The 24,005-nt window shown below is 48.5% G+C and overlaps 2 protein-coding genes across 2 annotated transcripts in view; one reads left to right on the forward strand and one right to left on the reverse strand.

The window, feature by feature from the left end:
• LOC139684162 (uncharacterized) overlaps positions 1-24,005 on the reverse strand; it is a 1,455,962-nt gene that overhangs the window by 78,425 nt on the left and 1,353,532 nt on the right. Inside the window, 2 exon segments of the mRNA XM_071579763.1 lie at positions 1,595-2,204; positions 22,194-22,199. Of these exon segments, the coding sequence (XP_071435864.1) occupies positions 1,595-2,204; positions 22,194-22,199 (616 nt within the window).
• LOC139684161 (uncharacterized) overlaps positions 1-24,005 on the forward strand; it is a 1,434,678-nt gene that overhangs the window by 16,993 nt on the left and 1,393,680 nt on the right. The window contains 1 exon segment of the mRNA XM_071579762.1: positions 16,207-16,626. Within this exon segment, the coding sequence (XP_071435863.1) occupies positions 16,207-16,626 (420 nt within the window).

Here is a 24,005-nt window from a genome sequence, read left to right on the forward strand (position 1 = left end):
TGATGTGGGGGCTGTGAGCAGTCCCGAGCCCTGCAGAAGCCTTTGAGGGAGACAAGGAGCCCTCCCAGGGGCTGCTCCTTCCCCACAGCCTTTCTCCCCAGCCCTGTCAGCAGCTCCCTGGGCCGGTTGAGAGCTGCCCCTGGCAGGCAGCAGAGTCTCTGCCCTAGCACAGCGCCCTGGGCTGCCGGACCCTGCTCTGCCCCACAGCCCTGGGCACCCCTGGCTGCACCCCCCGGATCCACAGCTTTTCCAAAGTGTCCCCCAACAGCCCCCTCCTCACACATCAAATCAGCTGGGCCTGGGCCAGCTTTAGGAGATGCCTCCAGGAGCTCCTCAGGGCACTGGGCACAGCCCCAAACCTGACAGAGGACGGTTTGGATGATGCTCTCGGGCACAGGGTGTGACTCTTGGGGATGGGCCTCTGAGGGTTGGACTGGATGATCCTTGTGGGTCCCATTCCAACGTGGCACTTTCAGGGATTTTGTGACACCAGCTGGGCTGGTCCCAGTGTATGAGTATCCTCATCTCCCAAAAAGAAATGTGGGTGGTCCCTGTTTCGGGAGGGCTCCCAGCCCCACCCCAGCAGGCCTGGAGTAAGGGAGAATACCCTCCTGCAGGTGGCATGTCCATCCAGTTTTGGTCAAATAAAATAATAATAATAAAAAAATGAGTCGCGTTAAGGTGCATATGGTTGGGTTGGGAGGCCTATAGAGAGGCAGAACCACAGAGAATTAGAATTATGGAATTATTTAGTTTGGAAAATATCTCAAACCCCATTGAGGATTTTTTTTGGCCACCAGAAGAACTAAGTGAGAGCAGGGGAGATTTTTATGGTCAAAAGTCAGCAAATCCCCCTTCCCAATGAATTTCACACATCAGTCTGTGTCCCCATGTGGGATGGTTTTAACTTAGCAAAATGCCAAGTAATTATTTCAGAGGAAATGTCCCCCATCCCCACCCCCCAAAAAAAACAAAAAAACAAACCACAGCAGACCATATTTCAGTTGAATTTGGTATATTAAACCAAATAGAAAAAAAATTAAAATGGAAATCAAATACAAACTGCACACTAAGAATAAAAGATAGCAAGAGCAAACAGAAAAATATTCTACTTCCCTAGAAAAGATAATAAACTGCTGGAGGGCCTTGGTCTCTTCCCAGGAGCTCTGAGCTTCACCTCAGGTCTTTGCTCATGCAGCAGGAAGAAGAAGGAAGACCCCTCCTCCCTCTTTTTCTATCTGAGATGACGTCAGAATATGGTAGGCAATATCATTGGCCTGTAGAAGTCAACTGGCCTGACCTGGTTCAAGTCAGCTGATTGTCCAAGGCCTGCACTAGAAAACAAAGCCTAAATCTGGGCCTAACTAAACCCATGACACCATGGATGTTCCTCCCCCTGTGTAAATTCAAGTGCCCACAGAGAACCAGGATGATGAGGAGAACACCAGCCAGGCGTGTTCCTAACGTGGATCACTGGGAATGTGGTTCATGAGTTGTGTTCAAAACATGGTTCTTGTGATGAGTGATGGAGTTGGAGCAGCAGACAAAGCTCTTCCCACATTTGGAGTACGCACCGGGCTTCCCTTACTGGTGGGTGCGTTGGTGTCTGGTCAAGCTACAGCTCTGGGTGAAGCTCTTCCCGCACTCGTCACACTTGTATGGCCGCTCTCCAGTGTGGATACGCCGGTGGGTGATGAGGCTGGAGTTCCTGTTAAATCTCTTGCCGCAGTCGGTGCAGCGGAAAGGCCTCTCCCCTGTGTGTATGCGCTGATGTACAAGGAGAGCTGAGCTTGTCTGAAACCTCTTCCCACACTCGGAACACTCGTAGGGCCTCTCCCCAGTGTGGATCATCTGGTGGATGAGAAGCTCAGAGTTCTGCCTAAAGCTTTTCCCACACTCCCCACAAAGATAAGGCCTCTCTCCGGTGTGGATACGCTGGTGCCTGATGAGGTTGGAGTTCTGCGTGAATCTCTTCCCACAATCAGTGCAGGGGAAGGGCCTCTACCCCGTATGTGTGCGCTGATGCACCAGGAGATTGGAGCTTGTCCGACACCTCTTCCCACACTGAGAACACTCATAGGGATATTCCCCAGTGTGGATCATCTTGTGTTGCTTAAGGCTGGAGCTCTGATTGAAGCTCTTTCCACATTCCTTACACGTGTAAGGCCATTCCCCAGTGTGGATGTGCTGATGGCGAGTCAGATCTGAGCTCTGGCTGAAGCTCTTCTCACATTCCAAGCACTTGTAGCGCTTCTCCCTTCTCTGAAGCTGCTGCTGCACCACCAGGTCAGAGCTCTGGCTCAATCTCTGACTGCCTTCCCCGGACACGTTGTGTGTTTCGTCCTCGGACGTCTCTTGGCTCGGCTTGGAGCTCCTCTTCCTGTGGGATCGCCGTGGCTTTTCCTCCCCAGTGACTTTCTGCACCATGGCACGGTTCAAATCAGCATCTACTGTGAAGTTCTGCCTGGGGCATTTGTCCTCCGTGCTCTCCATGCTCAGCTCGGGGCCTTGGGCAGGAAGGAACAAGGACACTCAGGGCATTTGCCTCCGGCCCACAGGGAAGGCCAAGGACATCCCCCCAAACCCGGCCCTGGCAGGACGGCGTCGGCAGCGGGGTTGTCCTGCAGCCGGGTCCATGCTGGGCTGGAAGATGCAGCTAAAGAGAGGGACAAAGGGGCACTGACTTCCTCCTCACCTGCCTGGGGCTCCCGGGGCATCTTCATCTTCCTCGCAGCCTCCTTCTGCATCCTTTCTATGTTTAGAAAAGAGAAATCCTGTGCTGCGGTAAAAAACCAACATGTTAGCATATTGGTTGGGGGTTTCTACTCTCAAATCTATCTCTAGAAACACACCCGTGTCTCAGTTTGAGATAATTTGCAAGGGGGAGTCATTGTGGAGAGAAGTCTCCTGTCTGGGATTCCCTACTCAGGTGTCTGCAATGCAGAGAAAGTGAACAAATACATCTAATTGTAAGGGGGAAAAACTCCAACTCTTTACCAAGAAGAAATGCTGAAAACATCTCATGAACTGGGCTAAACAATTTCAGGAGAAGAAACTTCCCAAGCCCAGCCCACTCTGTCCAGTCAAGTTTGTGCCCAGCCTCCCGCTCCCATAAAACACACGTGGCCACAGCACAGAGACAGAATGGCCCCCCTTCCATAGGATTCACCTTCCCCACACCCCAAAACCCTGGCAGGAACCTTGAGAGTCAGCACTGCAGTCAGGCTGTGCTGCTGGGACAGGCAGTCAAGCCAGTGGTCCTCACCCAGTGGTGTCTGTGGTCCTGTCCCAGTGGTGGTCACAGCTCAGATCCTTCCAGAGGGTGGTGGAAGCTCCAAGTGGGGAGGTGTGCTGGTTTAAAGGGAAACTGGCAGGAGAAATGAACACAACACAAAGGAGATTGTAAGTCAGAGTTACAATTTGATGAAAATATTACAAGAAATGCAATGGTAGAAAAGAGCAAATTTGGTTTTAACCCACAAAACCCCAGCAGTATAACCCAGCCCCCTGGGGCAAAAGCACAAAGGGGTTTGTTAGCCCCTGTGCTGAACCCTGTGTGGCTCCCCCAAGTCTAAAGGGAAAGTCCAAAGTGGCAAACCTGTTGGTGCAGCTGACAGTTGAATTCTGGTGGAGAGTGGTGGTCACAGGCTGGTTGAAGGTGGTGGTCTCCTCCTGTCGAGGTGTTGATCCTCGTCTCAATCCAACGAGTGTCCCCTGAGGTCTTCCCTCAAGATTATGTACCCCAGGGAGCAGCCAGTCCCTCCCCCTGGGCGGAGAGTCACACAATGGGTAATTAACTCTGTGAGTCAGGGAGTATTTTGGAACCCTTGATGGCCCATTAGCAGCCACGCCCCCTCAGGCTGGGTGTCAAGGTGCTAATGACTCCCTGCAGGGGAGTTATCCCAGCTCTTATCTCACAGATGTCTTTCACACCCAGCTCCCAGCCTGAGAGGTCAGCTGTGCCCTGGGCAGCTGCTGCAAATGCTCCATTGTTAAGAGTTTTTGGGAAATGAATAGAGGGTGTGGAATACACAGCTTTGATCATCCACACAGGGATAAACTGGTCCTAACTGCTAAACTAGGACATGTAGGATGAATTTTTATTATTCATTTAAAAACTTCAGGCACACAATGAGCAGCATCAGCCAAGTTTTCTAAGTGACTGAGGAGCCCTTTTCCTAAACTGTGCTCATCTGAGAGAGTTTCAAATCCCTCCTTTTTATTTTAGCTTTATGGAATGATTATCATTCAATTAGATGCCTTTTTTAGGCCATCAACTACAGAATTGCTGTTGTGGATAACATCGATTATAGGAAAGCAGAAAAGAGGCACATGAAAAGGACAAATGAAAGCAAAAGTTATTTCTTTTTTTCAGTGTTCTCTGAATTTTTATACTACTTTTCTCCTGTTGTGGAAGGGTTCAGTGTCCTCCCTCCTGTGAGGGAAGGTAAACACTCATTAAACACTGAAAATCTTCTGGCTGAGCAAAGGCAGAAGCCTGCTGAGAGCTGAGGTTTGGCACAGGCTGCCCCAGAATTCCATGGAGAAAATAAGAACAATAATAATTTTAAGAGGGGATTGAGCCATTTTCAGTGGTATTGGGCTGCTTTGAGGAGACAGAACGACCCTTCTCAGCTTTTGGGGTGCAAAGCTGGCAGAGACTGGAATGTTGATGGTTCAGGGCTCCAACACTCTCCAGCTGCAAAAGCAGTGGGTGCTTTGCTACCCATGGGCAAAGGAACCACCCAGGAGCAGAGGGGGGAACACCCACCCCTGGAGGGGACAGGCTGGGCTTGGAGACAGGCAAGGAAAGTGGGACTTTTATGCTTTTATATCTCTACAGACAAGAACCAAAACTGCTCCAAACCTAATTTCCATGCACACAAAACTGTTCTAAACCCTACATCTACAGATATATTGATAAAGTAAATCTAACCTTTCCCATGGCATGGATTAAAATGTATTTGGGTCATGCTCACCTTCAAGGGTCAGGTCAGGTTCTGGACATGGGGGAAGCTTCTGGCAGCTGTTCACAGAACCCACACCTGAAGCCAATACATGAGTCACCAGGTCTATGCCCAGCATGGAGCACCTGGAACGTGAGTCACCAGGTCTGTGCCCAGCATGGAGCACCTGGAACGTGGGTCAGCAGGTCTCTGCTAAACAGGGCTCACAAGGAATTTTGGTTATCAAGCCTTTACCCACTTTGTCCACTGATGCTTGAGGAGATGTGAGCTGCTCTGAAACCTCTTTCCATATTCCAAGTACTTGCAGGGCAATTCCCAGTGTGGATGTGTTTCATTCGCTTAAATACTGCAGAGAAAAAAAAACCCAACACTTTTGGTTCAAATATTTTCCCCAAACAAAATAAAAACTTTTCCAAGTTAGTTGTTCATACCAAAACTGGTTTTTTTTGTTTGTTTTGCTTTCTCTTTTCTCTCCTGTATTTTTTTTTTTATTTAATTGATTCGAGTTGCAGAAAGAGATACAAAAATGTTGGGGAAAAGCCAAGGTTTCTTTGAGAAGCAAAGAAAAATCTTACCACCAGAAGCTCCTTTTTTGATGACATACCCTGTGGGGGAGAACAGTTTCTACCTTTTTTTTTTCCTTCTATTTCTCTGGCGCTTGTGGTAGATATCTCTGGCCCCAAGAGACTTGGAATTCTGTCTTTGGAAAGGTAGAGCTGTTGCTCAGGAGAAGCTGTTTTTTACCCTTTCTGGGCTGCACAAAGTCTGGTCCTCATGAAGAGGTGAGAGAGGGGGAAATAGGGAGACATTTTCCCATGGGGTTACCACTTTGCTCTCTTTCATTTTCCCTCCCTGAATTTTCAAAAGTTCTTCTCTGAGTCCAGGAGTGTTTGGATGATGCTCTGGGGCACAGGGTTTAAAGGTTATGCTGGAAGGGAGAAATTAACCTGAGTCAAGAAAGTTCTAAGTTGGAGATGCAATTTACTAGAAAGATTACAAGAAATGCAATGATACAGAGAAAAGCTTGTTTCAGCCCTCAATAAACCAATTGTATAACCCATCCCGCTGGGGCATGAACATTATGGTCTTCATTAGCCCCTGTGCTGAGTGTCACGTGTTATCCCTGAATTCACAGGAAAAGGAAAGGAAACCTTTTGGTGAGGATGATGGTCACAGTCTGGTCAAGAGTGGCTGTTGCAGTTCTGTTAAAGTCTTAGTCCCCCTCTGGATACAAATAGTGATACCAGAAATGCCAATCCCTGAAGATTTGACATACTCAGGTTCAAGTGGGAATGCCCTGCACCTCACCCAGGCTGGGGACTTCAGCAGTGGGTGATTTGACCCTGTGAATCCTGGGATATTTTTGGAGTCTTTGATGGTGTGAGTCATTGCAGCTGCCTATTGTTCCAGCCCCTAATGGCCCATTAGCAGACATGAGCCCTCAGGGAGGGTGTGAATGTGTTGATGCCTCCCCAGAGGGGAGTTATCACAGCTGAGTCATTGCTGTGAAGACACAAACATTCCTGTGCCTCCCAGGGTTCTCTCACACCCAGCTTGTACTCTGAGGGCTTGGTTGGGCTCTGTATTTATACTGATAAATGTATAAATTTGGAATTTTTTCACATCTTCCAAAATGCACCTCTGTTCCTTGTCTTCTGTAGGGACTGCTAGACTCTTGGAAAATTTGTCTCAGCTTCTCTCTGAGGGAGGTTTTGAGATTCCTTCCACAGGAACTTTTGGAGAACATGGCTGTGCTGTGCAGCCAATGAAAAGAAAATATTTTGTTGTCCTTTAAAAAATTTTTAGCCGGCCTTCTGCCCCTGGGGCGGATGTGTCAGGAGAAAATGTGGAGATTGAAGGAGTGGTTACACAGAAATCTGAAATAATCCTGTTATTAAAAGATGCAGAGAAAAAATAGGTTGGATCCATGATGGCTCATTAGCAGAGGTGAAAATCTCCAGGCCATGTGTGGGAATTGTCTCAATGCTCCCAGGGGGGAGTTATCACAGCTCAGTCCCTGTGCAAGGCCAAGGAAAACACACCTACCTGGAGCCTGAGCTGGCAGGTGTGCACACCCTCACAACCTTGGGGGTCACTTTGCACATCATCAGCTCCACCTGCACTGTCTGAGTCATCAGCATTCCAGCCTTTCACACCTGGGCACACATTCTTCTGCCAGGAGAACAGGACCACCCTTATTTAATCTCAAATTCCCCTCCCACTCCCAATTAGCAGGCATTTTGGGGAACAGAGCAAAGAGAAGGAGGATACCAGAAGTTTTGTGTCACCCAGGACATTATCCACCACTCTATTCCCTTTTCTTTTTTTCCCCTTTTCCCCAGTATGCCCTGAATAGCACATTAACTCTGCACCTCTATATCCAATATTATACACAAATAGGAACAATGGAACAGACAGTTTTACACCACAAATAGGTCCTCTTCAGGTACACACCATGTTTCCCTGTTTTTCTGAATTACCCACCAAGTGCAACTTTGTCCTTGAGCAAAATCAATCCCACAGATGGGTTTGCCTTTGCTTGAGACAGGACTGATCCACACGGTTTCCCCTGACACACCTCTCAGGTGCACTGTGGGGACTTTCTCTCCATCTGTGCTGTGAGGGGGCTCTGATTGGGGTTATCATCCAGTTATTAAAATTATTAGAAATGTCTCTGTCCAAATTAAGGTGCAAAGAGGACCAGATGCCAAAGTCAAGAGGATGGATTTTATTTAAGAGTAAATGTGAGGCAAAGAAAGAGAAATAGAAAGAAATAGGAAAAAGGAGAGGGGGAGGGAAAGAGGGTGACAGAGAAAAGTTAAAACAGGAAATGTATCCCCACTCCATGGAACCCAGTGGTGTCCTGTGGGTCTGGATCTGCTGTCTCCTTGGTGCTGAGGGTCCCCCAAAACAGAGTCCAGGTCGGATTTTCTGGGATATTTTCTCTGTCACAATTTATCTTCACAACATTCCTTTCCAATTAATGTTCCACAAAGCTGCACCCACAACTGAGAAATGTCAGTGGTGCAGAGTGCAAGTATTTCCTAAAATGGTTACAGGTCTTGGAAGCTGGGAAAAGGTTTTCCTGTATTTTATCCATGTCCCATTTGCAGTCCAAAGCTGAAACTCCTTCTGATTTAGGAAGGGGGTCTCAACCTTTTTGTATGGAATAGTTTCTTTTATTCTGTTAAGATCTTTTAGTTCACGTGTCAAAATCTCTGTAAGATTTAGACAAATTTTTATAATAAATCCGAAACTTTCTGAAGAAAAACTCTGGGAAGGTTGATACTTATTGGTATGATTTCAAACATGCAAAATCTCTTGTAGAAACTCACAAATTAAACTGGGTTTTCTCTTTTAGTTCTCAAGTGATTGAATTTAAAGTAACTCTCCATAAGAGAAGACTAAGAGATTATTCCACTCCATTCTTTCTTTTTTAGTATAAACAAAAAATGATTTAGCAAAATTCAATAAGAATTAATAAAAATGTTTGCTTTATAATGTCCTGCTAATATTTTACCTCCCAATGAATCCCTCTCAATGAAAACACAAACAAACCACAAGAAATATTATTTAATATTTACGGGGAAATTAAAAGTTTTGTTGGTTCCACACAGCTCCATCTCACCTGTTGGCAGGTTCCTATAAAAAGAGAAGTGGAAATTTCACCCAGGACAGACTGATTATTGAAAGGCAGGTTGGAATAATGCTCCTAAAGCAGCAACTTGAGTCCGAAATGCTGACATTAACAAGGTGACACATCCTGAGCGAAAGATGCTCATCACCCATTGGCTGCTTTATGTGAGCCTTCTCCTGCACATCTGCTGGCAGTTCCCCCAGTCCCAGCTGGTTCCTTTGATCTTCAGTGGGGAGTGCTGGAATTCCTGGAAATAGAAAACTAAACAAACTTCACCCAAAAAGCTACTCCTTAGTGAATCAGGTGGTCAACTGCATGAACTGGGGATCTCTCAGGTGGAGTTTTAACTCCTCTTCCATGCAGTGCTCCCTGCACTGCTGTTGTTGTTTCCCGCATCATTTCAGAGGGTCTCCTCCCATTAATTTCCTGTCCAGAGGCAGTGAGACTGCTTGTAAAAATTCAGCAAGAGCTGCCCCTTGTGCTGGGTCACTTTGAGGGTTTTTAGGAGGTTTCTGCTCCTCACCCTGGAGCCATGAACTGACCTTATCAGTTGGGCAGATAACACATGCTCCTTTTGCTCCAGTGGTTTAACTTTGTGCCACCTGGGAAGTGGCTCCAGCCCCTCAGAATCCCACTGCATTAATAGTGACTGGATTTCCATCTCCCCTGATCCAGGGCCAGGCTTTGATATCTTGGGAGCCACACACGGTGCCAGTTTAGCAGCACTTTGCTGACCCTGGCACACAGTGGTTGTTTCAGCTTTAATTAAGGGTCAATCTGCTCCTTCCTCATCATCAGCTGTCAATGCAAACCTGATGTTTTGCTCTTTCTCACAACAACAGACTGGCTCACTGTCTCTCAGCTCCTCCCCTGAACACAGGAAGTTTGAGTTACAAGGCTTTGTTACTGGTTTTACATCCTGCAAATCTCCCTGTAACATTCTCCCTCTCTCCTGCACATTCCAAAGCTCCACCTGAATCTCTCAGACATGCCCATGCTCAGCAGCAAAGCAGTGCCACCATTTGCAGCCTGTCTTGGAGCTCAGCAGCAAGCAATGCTCCTGCTGCAGCCTTTTGGCCTAATTCTCCCTTTTTCTGCAGAAACAATTTTTTTGTCTGACTCTTGCAAAGACAGGATTATTTCAGATTTCTGTGTATCCACTCCTTCCTTCTCGACATTTTCTCCGGCCACCTTCACCCCAGCACAAAAGAGTCACTAAGAAATTTTTAAAGGAAGGACAACAATACATTCTATGAAATAGTGATACCAGAAATCCCCAAAACCCAATGATTTTTGGTGCTCAGATTCCAGTGGGAATGCCCAGTATTTCACTCAGGGTGGGGACTTTCAGAATGGGTGGTTTGACCCTGTACGTCATGGGATTGGTTTGGAGTCTTTGATGGTCTGGGTTATTGGAGCTGCCTCTTGTTCCAGTCCCCAATGGCCCATTAGCAGAGATGAGCCCTCAGGGTGGGTGTGAAGGTGCTGATGGCTCTCCAGAGGGGAGTTATCACAGTTATCACAGCTGAGTCATTGGTGTGAAGACATAAACATTCCTGTGTCTCCCAGGGTTCTGTAATGACCCAGTATGTAGCCTGAGGGCTTGGGTGGGCCCTGTCTTGCTACTGATAAATCTAGAAATTTAGGTTTTTACACATCTTCCAAAATGCAGCTCTGTTCCTTGTCTATCAACCTACTTGGGAATCTTTCAAACTTGCAAATCTTTTTCAACCTTCATCAGAGAAGTTCACTGTGGTACCAAATACAGAGTTGTACCACAAGGACTGGGATCGTGGAAGAGCAAACGGCACCAGACCCTCCCTGTCCCCACAGGCAGAGCCACAGGGACCAGGGCAGGTCCCCCAACAACTGCCACTGCAAATGACCCTTTTTCTGCTCTTGTGCAATCAGGCAAGGACCCAGTTTGGCAGGAGATGCTCCAGGAAAGGACCAGGTATGTCCACGACACAGGATTTGAGGAAGGAAAACACACCTCAGTGCCCCTCATGCATATCTGGTGTGTGTGAGAACACCTCAGGTCAGAAACATCCACCTGCTGAGGGGCCCAGCAGTGGGGCAGCACCAGAGTGCAAACAGGGCAGGAAAAACTGCTCCCTGCAGACCCCACAGCCAAGGACAGAGAGAAACCTGCCAGGCCACCACACACCCCCCAGGCTGTTGAACCTCCTGACACAATCCTGGGGACCAAACCTGTTGTTCTCCTTCCTCCTCTGGACACCGGAGCCCCAACGTGGGGCACGATCCTGCCCAAACAGCAGAGATTGGAAGGTCCAGGTTTGGGAAATTATGACAGAACAGTCCCCAGGAATGAATAAGGAATAGGAAGCTTCATGTGTCACCCCATGTCCCCTGTCTCTCTCAGTGTCTCTCCCAACCCTTCCCAGACCATTCCCAGTCTTTCTGAGTGTCCCTGCAGCCCCCTTGCCTCTCTCCCAGTGTCCACCAGCTTTTCCACCTCACTGATTCTATTGAGCTCTCAGTCCACCCAGGCCCCTGCTCTGCTCCATGATGGATTTCTAGCTTGCCCAGGTACAGGTGAGGTGGTTCCAGGGTGGGCAAGAGCTCTCAGAGCCCTTGGTGGCCACAAAAATGGTCCCCAATAAGGACAGGACCCACCAGCTGCTGGTGATGGTGGAAATCCCCCCAGGAAGGATCACCTTCACCTGCTGGGTGGGGCACATCATCCTGCAGCACCCCCTCAGCTGGGACTGGGGTATGGCCTGGCAACTTGGAGGGAGGCTGGGGATCCTGGGACTAATTGGGAAGGGGGTTGGGGAAGCCTTGGGAAACTGGCAGGCAGTTTGGGGAGTCTGGTGGTAATTCAGGGCAGTTTGGGGAGGGAATGGACTGGTACAGAGAAGGTTTAGAGAGTCATGGAAGGGGGTATGGGAAGCCATGAGTGAAACTGGGTGGGATTTGGTTTTCTTGGGGGATTACTAAGAAGGGGATTAAGAGACCTGGCATACTGGAAAGGGGTTTTTAATGGTCCAGAGATCAATTAGAAGGGAAATATGGAACAGCCAAGGTTAACTAGAAAGGGATTGGGAATGGCTTTCGAAGTCCTTGTAAGGCTGTGAAGAGTTGGAAGGGGTTTGGGGGAACCCTTGGGTTGCTGGTAGTGAGATTGGATCATTCCAGTTAGGATGTGTGGAGGGGGGGGGGAGGGGGAGAATGGAATCCTGAAGGGGGTGGGAGGAGAATCAAGATGGTCCTGGGTGAGTTGAGGGCAAAGGGCAGGGGGTTTGGGGATGTTCTGGAGACTCAGTGAGAAGTCTCCAGACCTCCCAGAGCTGTCACGTGCTGCCTGCGGCAAGACAGTGACAGGGATTGGGGGCTTCGTGTTGGTCTTCTTTGTCCTGGGGCTGGGGCTCAGCTTCTACCTGTCCCAGAAAGGGAGGGGGTTCCTGAGGGTCCTGTCCCTACCCCCATGTATGCCCTCCAAGGGGATCCCCCACCTCAGTGTCACCCCCTGTTCTCTCCCCACAGAGCTCCTGAGCCATCAGCAGACACAGCATGGACCATCCACCCCCATCCCTCGGCTGATTTTGGAGGGGTTGCATGTCCCCACAGCTCCTGCTTTTAGTCTAACACCACCTGATTCCACTTTTCCCAGTAAAGCTTCCCAGTTCTTACCAGTCCCAACTATTAGGGGGGCTGTGGGGAACAGTCCTGGGGGGACCTTGCAGGGAGGAGCCGAGGTTGGGAGAAGCAGAACCAGCCCCAGGATGGATCAGAGGGGACTTCTGTGTGTCCCCTGAGACAATCACATTATACAGAACTACAAGGAACAATGTTCCTCCACTGTTTCTCTGCCAAAGACATCCTATTGAAAAGTTTTCTGTTAACATTTTGCTAAAAGCTCCCAAACAAACTTCCTGCCAGAGCATCCTGCTGGAGCCTGCCTGCCATAAAGGTTCCTGCTGTTGGGCTCGTAGCTGCCTGCCAAAAATCACGTACAAACCTTTTGGAACACTATGAAAACTCAGAGAAGGCACCTTGAGAATTCAGGGGGGGGAAAGGAAAGAGAGCAAACCGGTTACCATAATGGAAAATCTCTCCCTAATTCCCCCTCTCTCACCTCCTCAGAAGGACCCCACTTTGCTCAGCCCAGAAAGGCTAAAACAGCTTCTCCTGAGCAACAACTCTACATATCCAAAGACAGCATTCCAAGCCTCTTGGGGCCAGAGATATCTATCACAAATGGATGAGAAACAGAAGGAAAAAAAAAGGTGGAAACTGTTTTCTCCCACAGGGTATCTCAGGAAAAAAGTAGCTTCTGGTGGTAAGATTTTTCTTTGCTTCTAAAAGCAACCTTGGCTTTTCCCCAACCTTTTTCTATCTCTCTCTGCACCTCTTAAAATTAGATAGAAAATGAAAAAAAAAAATAGAAAAAAAAGAACCAAAAAAAAAGAAACAGGTTTTGGTATAACCAACTAACTTGTAAAAGTTTTAATTTTGTTTGGAGAAAATATTTGAACCTAAAGTGCTGGGTTTTTTTTCTCTGCAGTATTTAAGCGGATAAAACACATCCACATTGGGAACTGCCCTGCAAGTGCTTGGAATACGGAAAGAGGTTTCAGAGCAGCTCACATCTCCTCAAGCATCAGTGGACAAAATGGTTAAAGACTTGATAACCAAAATTCCTTGTGAGCCCTGTTTAACAGAGACCTGGTGACCCACGTTCCAGGTGCTCCATGCTGGGCACTGACCTGCTGACCCACATTCTGGGTGTTCCATGCTGGGCAGTGCATTGGGTTTGCATGGCCAGGTTTTGGTAGTGGGAGGGGCTTCAGGGGTGGGTTCTGTGAGCAGCTGCCAGAAGCTTCCCCAATGTCCAGCACCTGACCTGACCCCTGAAGGTGAGGGTGACCCAAGTTCTGTTTAATCCACACCCTGGGGAAGATTAGATTTACTTTATCAATATATCTGTAGATGTAGGGTTTAGAACACTTTTGTGTGCATGGAAAGTAGATTTGGAGCAGTTTTGGTTCTTCTCTGTAGTGATATAAAAGCATAAAAATCCCACTTTCCTTCCCTGGATCCAGGCCCAGCCTGTCCCCTCCACGGGTGGGTGTTCCCCTCTGGTTCTGGGTGGTTCCTTTGCCCATGGGTAGCAAAGCACCCACTGCTTTTGCAGCTGGAGAGTGTTGGAGCAATGAACCATCAACATTCCAGTCTCTGCCAGCTTTGCACCCCAAAAGATGAGAAGGGTTGATCTCTCTCCTCAAAGCAGCTCTATCCTACTGAAAATGGCTCAATCCCACCCTAAAATTATCATTGTTCTTATTTTCTCTCTGGAATTCTGAGGCAGCCAATGCCAAACCTCACCTCTCAGCAGGCTGAGGCTTGGTCTTGCACTTCTGCCTTTGCTCAGCCAGAATAATTTTATTGTTTAATGTTTACCTTCCCTCACAGGAGGGAGGACACTGAACCCTTCCACAAAAAGAGAGAACTAGTATAAAAAATTCAGAGAAGACTGAAAGAAAGAAATAACTTTTGCTCTCATTTGTCTTTCCATTTGCTTCTCTTCTGCTTTCCTATAATCACTATAATCAATGTTATCTACAACAGCAATTCTGTAGGTGATGGCCTAAAAAAAGCATCGAGAACGAGAATCATTTCATAAACCTAAATCAAAAAGGAGGGATTTGAAACTCTCTCAGATGAGCACAGTTTAGGAAAAGGACTCCTCAGTCACTTAGAAAACTTGGCTGATGCTGCTCATTGTGTGCCTCAAGTTTTTGAATGATTAATAAAAATTTGTCCTACATGTCCTAGTTCAGCAGATGGGACCAGTTTATCCCTGTGTGGATGATCAAAGCTGTGTACTCCACACCCTCTATTCATTTCCCAAAAACTGTTAACAATGGAGCATTTGCAGCAGCTGCCCAGGGCACAGCTGACCCCTCAGGCTGGGAGCTGGGTGTGAAAGACATCTGTGAGATAAGAGCTGGGATAACTCCCCTGCAGGGAGTCGTTAGCACCTTGACACCCAGCCTGAGGGGGCGTGGCTGCTAATGGGCCATCAAGGGTTCCAAAATACCCCCTGACTACCAGAGTTAATCACCCATTGTGTGACTCCCCGCCCAGGGGGAGGGACTGGCTGCTCCCTGGGGTACATATCCTGGGGGAAGACCTCAGGGGACACTTGCTGGATTGAGAAGTGGACCAACATCTCGACAGGAGGAGACCACCACCTTCAACCAGCCTGTGACCAGCACTCTCCACCAGACTGCAACTGTCAGCTGCACCAACAGGTTTGCCACTTTGCACTTTTCCTTTGGACTTGGGGGAGCCACACAGGGTTGAGCACAGGGGCTAAGAAACCCCTTTGTGCTTGTGCCCCAGGGGGCTGGGTTATACTGCTGGGGTTTTGTGGGTTAAACCCAATTTTTCTCTTTCTGCCATTGCATTTTTTGTAATATTTTCATTAAGTTGTAACTCTGACTTATAATCTCCTTTGTGTTGTGTTCATTTCTCCTGCCAGTTTCCCTTTAAACCAGCACAGCTCCCCACTTGGAGCTTCCACCACCCTCTGGAAGGATCTGAGCTGTGACCACCACTGGGACAGGACCACAGACACCACTGGGTGAGGACCACTGCCTTGACTGCCTGTCCCAGCAGCACAGCCTGACTGCAGTGCTGACTCTCAAGGTTCCTGCCAGGGTTTTGGGTGTGGGGAAGGTGAATCCTATGGAAGGGGGGCCATTCTGTCTCTGTGCTGTGGCCATGTGTGTTTTATGGGAGGGGGAGGCTGGGTACAAACTTGACTGGACAGAGTGGGCTGGGCTTGGGAAGTTTCTTCTCCCAAGTTTGTTTAGCCCAGTTTATGAGTTGTTTTCAGCAATTTTTCTTGGTAAAGAGTTGGAGTTTTCCCCCTTATATTTAGATGTATTTGTTCACTTTCTCTGCATTGCAGACACCTGAGTAGGGAACCCTGGGCAGGAGACTTCCCTCCAGAATTACTCCCTATTGCAATTTATCTCAACTGAGACACTGGTGTGTTTCTAGAGATAGATTTGAGAGTAGAAACCCCCAACCAATGTGCTAACATGTTGGTTTTTTACCCCAGAACAGGATTTCTCCTTTCCAAACATTGAAAGGATGCAGAAGGAGACTGCCAAGAAGATGAAGATGCCCCGGGACCCACAGGCAGGTGAGGAGGAAGTCAGTGCCCCTTTGCCCCTCTCTTGTGCTGCATCTTCCAGCCCAGCATGGCCCCGGCTGCAGGACAACCCCGCTGCCGACGCCGTCCTGCCAGGGCCGGGTTTGGGGGGATGTCCTTGGCCTTCCCTGTGGGCCAGAGGCAAATGCCCTGAGTGTCCTTGTTCCTTCCTGCTCCAGGCCCCGTACTGCGCATGGAGAGTACGAAGGAGAAATTCCCCGGGCAGAACTTCACAGCAGAGGCTGTTTTGAACAGCTCCATGGTACAGGGGAGGAAAAGCCACGGCGATCCCACAGGAAGAGGAGCTTCAAGCCGAGCCAAGAGACATCCGAGGAGGAAACACACAACGTGTCCGGGGAAGGCAGTCAAAGACTGAGCCAGAGCTCTGACCTGGTGGTGCAGCAGCAGCTTCAGAGAAGGGAGAAGCGCTACAAGTGCTTGGAATGTGAGAAGCGCTTCAGCCAGAGCTCAGATCTGACTCGCCATCAGCACATCCACACTGGGGAACGGCCTTACACATGTGAGGAATGTGGGAAGAGCTTCAATCGCAGATCCAACCTTAAGCAACACAAGAAGATCCACACTGGGGAATGTCCCTACGAGTGTTCTGAGTGTGGGAAGAGGTGTCGCACCAGCTCCAATCTTCTCATTCATCTGCGCACACACATGGGGGAGAGGCCCTTCTGCTGCACCGACTGCGGAAAGAGATTCAATCAGAAGTCCAACCTCATCACCCAGCGGCGTATCCACACTGGAGAGCGGCCATACAAGTGTGACGAGTGTGGGAAGAACTTCAGCGTCAGCTCCAACTTGACCAAACACCAACGAACCCACCAGTAAGGGAAGCCCTGTGCGTGCCCCAAATGTGGGAAGAGCTTTGTCTGCTGCTCCAACTCCATCACTCATCACAAGAACCATGTTTTTAACACAACTCATGAACCACATTCCCAGTGATCCACGTTAGGAACACGCCTGGCTGGTGTTCTCCTCATCCTCCTGGTTCTCTGTGGGCACATGAATTTACACAGGGGGAGGAACATCCATGGTGTCATGGGTTTAGTTAGGCCCAGATTTAGGCTTTGTTTTCTAGTGCAGGCCTTGGACAATCAGCTGACTTGAGCCAGGTCAGGCCAGTTGACTTCTACAGGCCAATGATATTGCCTACCATATTCTGACGTCATCTCAGAGAGAAAAAGAGAGGGAGGAGGGGTCTTCCTTCTTCTTCCTGCTGGATGAGCAAAGACTTGGGGTGAAGCTCAGAGGTCCTGGGGAGAGACCAAGGCCCTCCAGCATTTTATTATCTTTTCTAGGAAAGTAGAATTTTTTTATTATTTCTCTTTCTAGCTTTTATTCTTAGTGTGTAGTGTGTATTTTATTTGGGTTTTTCTTTTTCTCTCTATTCTGTTTAATATTCCATAATCTACTGAACTATCATCTGTTGTTTGTTTGTTGAAGTTTTTTTGGGGTGGGAGGAGGGTGGGGGAGGAGGAGGGACTTTTCCTCTGAAATGCTTAATTGGCATTTTACTAAGTCAGAACCATCCCACGTGGGGACAGAGACTGATGTGTGAAATTCATTGGGAAGGGGGATTTGCTGACTTTTGACCCTAAAAATCTCCCCTGCTCTCACTTAGTTCTTCTGGTGGCCAAAAGGAGTCCTGAATGGCGTTTGAGATATTTTCCAAACTAAATAATTCTATAATTCTAATTCTCTAAAGGCCACCCAACTCAACCCCATATGCATTTACATGATTCGGGTTTTTTGTGGTTTTTTTAAAATATTTTATTTGATTCATCTCCATCTCTTAAAATCACCTGAAATTGAAGTTTAAATAAAGAGATCTAACAAAGACATCTAAATTTCCATCATTCTCTTGGGAATTCGGGCAGGAATTTGGGGATCAAACAGATATCCAGGAAGATTTCAGGGTTCTGTGGGGATTTGGGGTTTTTTTCTCAAAAACTGGAGGTGTCCAGACCGACTGACATTTCTCCATCATTTTGCAGTCCAATATCTGAGAGGGATTGATCTCTCAGCTCATAACACCTCAATCTCACCCCAAAATGGCTCCATGCCAACTTGAAATGACTCAATCGCATCTCAAAATGGTTTAATCCAATTTCAATCCACTTAGGGGGAGTCACCAGCAGGAGAAAGGATGCTACAAATCCAGGGAGAATGGGATAAAATTGGGAGGGCTTGGATGCAAATTGGGAGGGTTGGGATGGGACTTGAAGGGGAATGGGATGGGATTTGGGAAACGTGAGATGGGGTGTGTGGAAAAACCGAGGGAGTTTCTGTGGTGCCCTCCTATCCTGAGGAGGGTAATGTGAGGGAGTGTGGGGGACATGTGACATCAGCACTTGGAGTGGGAACCCACAGAGAGGGACACAGAGAGCTCTTTCTGAGGGGATCCTGCTGCTTTGCAGCAGTTCAGGGGGCTTTAAATATCTTTTGAGGGTTTTGCTTCTTATTTTCTTGGGCTGAGTTGACCCTCTTGCAATCAGGGGGATGAGATGACTCTATTGACGGAAAAATCCTGCTGTTTTACATCTTGTTTTAGTGGTTCTAAATGGCTCCTCAGAGTTCCTCCCCCCCGTCCCCCCTCATTCTGGGTGTTGCAGTGGCCCCCTGGCTCCACTGCTGCCTGAGGGGGGTTATAATCCCCAATTCTGCCGTGTTGGAAGTGGCTTGTGGGGGACCCGCATTCCTTTACAAGTTACCTGTAGGAGGGTGTCTCCCCTTCCTCCAGACCTGCTGGGGTGAGGCTGGGACCCCTCCCCACACAGGGAGCATCCACAGTATTTTGGGAGGGTATGGGAGTCACTGCGCACTGGGATCAGCGCAGCTGGTGTCAAACAATGGCAGAATGTGATGCGTGGGAAGAGATCCGCAAGGACCATGGAGTCCAAACCTCAGCCCTGCACAGGCCCATCCCCAAGACTCACACCCTGTGCTCCAGAGCATCATCCAAACCCTCCAGGAGCTCTGGCAGCCTTGGAGTTGTGCCCACTACCCTGGGGAGCCTGGTCAGTGCCCACCACCCCTTGGGGGAAGAACCTCTTTGGAAGGTCCAACCTGACCCTGCCCTGACACAACTTCAGGCCATTCCCTGGGTGCTGTCCCTGGTCCCCACAGAGCAGAGATCAGTGCCTGCCCCTCCTCTGTCCCTGCCCAGGAAGTTGTACCTGCAATGAGTTTTCCCCTCAGTCTCCTCTTGTGCATCTCAACATAAAAAAGTGCCCCCAGCTGCTCCTCACACACTGCCACTACAGGCTCTTGCCCATCTTAGTTGCCTCCCTTGGATACTCTCCAATGGCTCAATCTCATCCATCTGTTTTGGTGCCCCAAAATGCCCCAATATTACAAGGGATATAAATGCCAGGCCTGAGGGTTCTCAGGGGCCATTTGTACACAGGAGGGCCTCATGGAACCAGGGGACACTGTGACACTGCAGGGAGTTCGAGAACCTAGAGGACATTGTGACACTGCAGGGCCACCTGGAACCCAGGGCACACTGTGACACTTCAGGGCCCAGGGCACACTGTCACACACACAGAACCAGCCAGCCCTACCCAGCACTCAACAGCAGCACAGAGGGCACTTCCCAACCCTGCCACCCCTGGCACCAGAAGAGGAGCCCAGTTGGCCTCTCTGCACCCAGCACCAAAAGCAGACACAACCCTGGCACAAGGGGCAGCTGCAGATGCTCCTCACTGTGCCCAGCAGGGCACACACACACACCCCCCGGCACAGCAGGAGGCACATCCAGCTGCTCCTGAGCCAGCACAGGGCAAACCCCTGTGCCCCTCCAGGCCTGCACAGCTCCCTCTGTCCTGTCATCACCTCGAGCAGCTGCCCTGCAGCTCTCGGGCTGCTCCCTGCAACTTCTCATCTTAAAACTGGAGGTCAGGACTCCAGCAGATCCCTTCTCTGCTCCCACTAATGATGATGCCAGATGCCCTGTGGAGTGGGTGCAGCAATGGCAGCAGAAGAACTGGCAGAACAGGGTGAATCCCATCTGGGCTGCTGCCTTGTGGCAAAGGTATCAGTGCCAGGGTGGGGCACCTGCTGTGAAGGTGTGTCATAGGGGTGCTCCTGTACCCAAGAGTCAGGCCCCTGAAGAACAGCAGAACAACCGTCAGGTGGCTCAGACTGCTGGCATTGAAGGGGCTCAGGTGCCTTGGCATTGGCAGCACAAGAGGGAATTTTTCATGGCCAGGACACCTCGAGCCATCAAGGAAGAGATGAAATATATGGATGGGCTTGTGGCTCAGAGGTGGGCTTAGCCATGGAAACTGTTGCACAGGGTATCCATGGATGTGAAATGTGCTGCAGTTACACAAGCCTAGAAGGAGGAGCCTCTCTGGGTTGGAGGAGGATGACTGGAAAAGAAATAAAGGGAGGCCTGGCAGACTGACTGGATCACACTTCCCCAGACTTCTACAGGCCAGTGATATTGCCTACCATATTCTGACATCATCTCAGATAGAAAAAGAGAGGGAGGAGGGGTCTTCCTTCTTCTTCCTGCTGGATGAGCAAAGACTTGGGGTGAAGCTCAGAGCTCCTGGGGAGAGACCAAGGCCCTCCAGCAGTTTATTATCTTTTCTAGGGAAGTAGAATATTTTTCTGTTTGCTCTTGCTACCTTTTTTACTTAGTGTGTAATTTGTATTTGATTTGCGTTTTAATTTTTTATTCTCTTCTGTGGAGTCATGGCTAGCTGAAAAGGGACATGTAGGTATGGAACAGTTAGATATTTCTGGTACATGGACCACAGAAATGTAGAACTTAGCACAACCATTGTGCAGACGAAGCAGAATTAACGACCAGAAACCACTAGCCATTGAAAACAGGATCTTAGAACATTAAAGCAGGATCTGAGAGCAGACAAGCCGTCTTTAAGTTTAGCAATGTTTAACCTCAAGGGTCTTAAGGTTGCATACCTTTGTTATCCAATCATAAGCTTAGAATTATATTATGTATAGCTTAATTATCATATGTATGAAGTAATTATCATTATGACATAAAAGAGCCTGTTTCTTGATAATAAATCGAAGCTTGTTGATTCTCACATTGAGTGTCTCTTGTTTCCCGCATCGTGACAGTGTTCCTCCTGCACGGTGTCGGCAGCGGGGTTGTCCTGCAGCCGGGGCCATGCTGGGCTGGAAGATGCAGCACAAGAGAGGGGCAAAGGGGCACTGACTTCCTCCTCACCTGCCTGGGGCTACTGGGGCATCTTCCTCTTCCTTGCGGCCTCCTGCTCCATCCTGTCAAGGTTTGGATATGAGAAATCCTTTTAGGGAGGGAAAAAACCCCATGTTACCACATTGACTGGAGGTTTCTCCGCTAAAATCTATCTCTAGAAAGACATCAGGGTCTTTCAGACAATTTGGAGGGGAGGGGTTATCTTGGACAGAAGTCCCATGCCTAGGATTCCTTAATAAGGTTTCTGCAATGCAGAAAGAGTGAACAAATACATCTAGAAGAGGAAAAAAAAACACCAAACACTCTTTACCAACAAGAAATGCGGAAAACTATACACAGAAAACTGGGCTAAACCAACTCATGAGGAGAAATTTCCCAAGCCCGGCCCACTCTGTCCAGTCAAGTTTGTGCCCAGCCTCCCCCTCCCATAAAACACACGTGGCCACAGCACAGAGACGGAATCGCCCCCCTTCCATAGGATTCACCTTCCCCACACCCCAAAACCCTGGCAGGAACCTTGAGAGTCAGCACTGCAGTCAGGCTGTGCTGCTGGGACTGGCAATCAAGCCAGTGGTCCTCACCCAGTGGTGTCTGTGGTCCTGTCCCAGTGGTGGTCACAGCTCAGATGCTTCCAGAGGGTGGTTGAAGCCCCAGGTGGGGAGGTGTGCTGGTTTAAAGGTAAACTGGCAGGAGAAATGAACGCAACACAAAGGAGATTGTAAGTCAGAGTTACAATTTAATGACAATATTACAAGAAATGCAATGGCAGAAAGAGAAAATTTGGTTTTCACCCACAAAAGCCCAGACCTTTAACCCAGCCCCCTGGGGCACAAGGAGAAAAAAGGGGTTTGTTAGCCCCTGTGCTGAACCCTGTGTGGCTCCCCCAAGTCCAAAGGAAAAGTCCAAAGTGGCAAACCTGTTGGTGCAGCTGACAGTTGCAATCTGGTGCAGAGTGGTCGTCACAGGCTGATTGAAGGTGCTGGTCTCCTCCTGTCGAGGTGTTGGTCCTCCTCTCAATCGATGAGTGTCCCCTGAAGTCTTCCCCTAAGACATGTACCCCCAGGGGGCAGCCAGCTCCTCCCCCTGGGCGGGGAGTCACACAATAGGTGATTAACTCTGGTAGTCAGGGGGTACTTTGGAACCCTTGATGGCCCATTAGCAGCCACGCCCCCTCAGGCTGGGTGTCAAGGTGCTAACGACTCCCTGCAGGGGAGTTATCCCAGCTCTTATCTCACAGATGTCTTTCACACCCAGCTCCCAGCCTGAGGGGTCAGCTGTGCCCTGGGCAGCTGCTGCAAATGCTCCATTGTTAACAGCTTTTGGGAAATGAAGAGAGGCTGTAGAATACACAGCTTTGATCATCCACACAGGGATAAACTGGTTCCACCTGCTGAACTAGGACATGTAGCACAATTTTTATTATTTATTTAAAAATTTCAGGCACACAATGAGCAGCATCAGCCAAGTTTTCTAAGTGACTGAGGAGCCCTTTTCCTAACCTGTGCTCATCTGAGAGAGTTTCAAATCCATAATTTTTGATTTAGTTTTATGGAATGATTCTCATTCAATTAGATGCTGGTTTTAGTCCATCACCTACAGAATTGCTCTTGTGGATAACATCGATTATAGGAAAGCAGAAAAGAAGTACATGAAAAGGAGAAATGAGAGCAAAAGTTATTTCTTTTTTTCAGTGTTCTCTGAATTTTTATACTACTTTTCTCCTGTTGTGGAAGGGTTCAGTGTCCTCCCTCCTGTGAGGGAAGGTAAACACTCATTAAACATTGAAAATCTTCTGGCTGAGCAAAGGCAGAAATGCAAGACCAAGCCTCAGCCTGCTGAGAGCTGAGGTTTAGCACTGGCTGCCCCAGAATTCCATAGAGAAAATAATAACACTAATAATTTTGGGGTGGGATTGAGCCATTTTCAGTGGGATTGGGCTGCTTTGAGGAGACAGATCGAACCTTCTCAACTTTTGGGGTGCAAAGCTGGCAGAGACTGGAATGTTGATGGTTCAGGGCTCCAACACTCTCCAGCTGCAAAAGCAGTGGGTGCTTTGCTACCCATGGGCAAAGGAATCACCGAAGAGCAGAAGGAGGACACCCACCCCTGGAGGGGACAGGCTGGGCTTGGAGCCAGGGAAGGAAAGTGGGATTTTTAGGCTTTTATATCAATACAGACAGGAACCAAAACTGCTCCAAACCTACTTTCCATGCACACAAAACTGTTCTAAACCCTACATCTGCAGATATATTGATAAAGTAAATCTAATCTTCCCCATGGGGTGGATTAAAAGAACTTGGGTCATCCTCACGTTCATGGGTCAGGTCAGGTGCTGGACATGGGGGAAGCTTCTGGCAGCTGCTCACAGAACCCACCCCTGAAGCCGCCCCACTACCAAAACCTGCCCATGCAAACCCAAAGCACTGCCCAGCATGGAACACCCAGAATGTGGGTCAGCAGGTCTGTGCCCAGCATGGATCACCTGGAACGTGGGTCAGCAGGTCTGTGCCCAGCATGGATCACCTGGAACGTGGGTCAGCAGGTCTGTGCCCAGCATGGATCACCTGGAATGTGGGTCAGCAGGTCTCTGCTAAACAGGGCTCACAAGGAATTTTGGTTATCAAGTTTTAAACACTTTGTCCACTGATGCTTGAGGAGGTGTGAGCTGCTCTGAAACCTCTTTCCATATTCCAAGCACTCACAGGGTAGTTCCCAATGTGGATGAGTTTCATCCGCTTAAATACTGCAGAGAAAAAATAAAACAACAACACTTTAGGTTCAAATATTTTCTCCAAACAAAATAAAAAACTTTTGCAAATCATTTGTTTATACCAAAACTTTTTCCTTTTTTTTTCTTGTTTTGCTTTTTCTTTTCTCTCCTTTATTTTTTTTTATTTAATTGATTAGAGGTTCAGAAAGAGATACAAAAATATTGGGGAAAAGGTAAGGTTTCTTTGAGAAGCAAAGAAAAATCTTACCAACAGAAGCTCCTTTTTTGGTGAGATACCA

This window comes from Pithys albifrons, chromosome 33, assembly GCF_047495875.1.
Source record: "Pithys albifrons albifrons isolate INPA30051 chromosome 33, PitAlb_v1, whole genome shotgun sequence".
Lineage (NCBI taxonomy): Eukaryota > Metazoa > Chordata > Aves > Passeriformes > Thamnophilidae > Pithys > Pithys albifrons.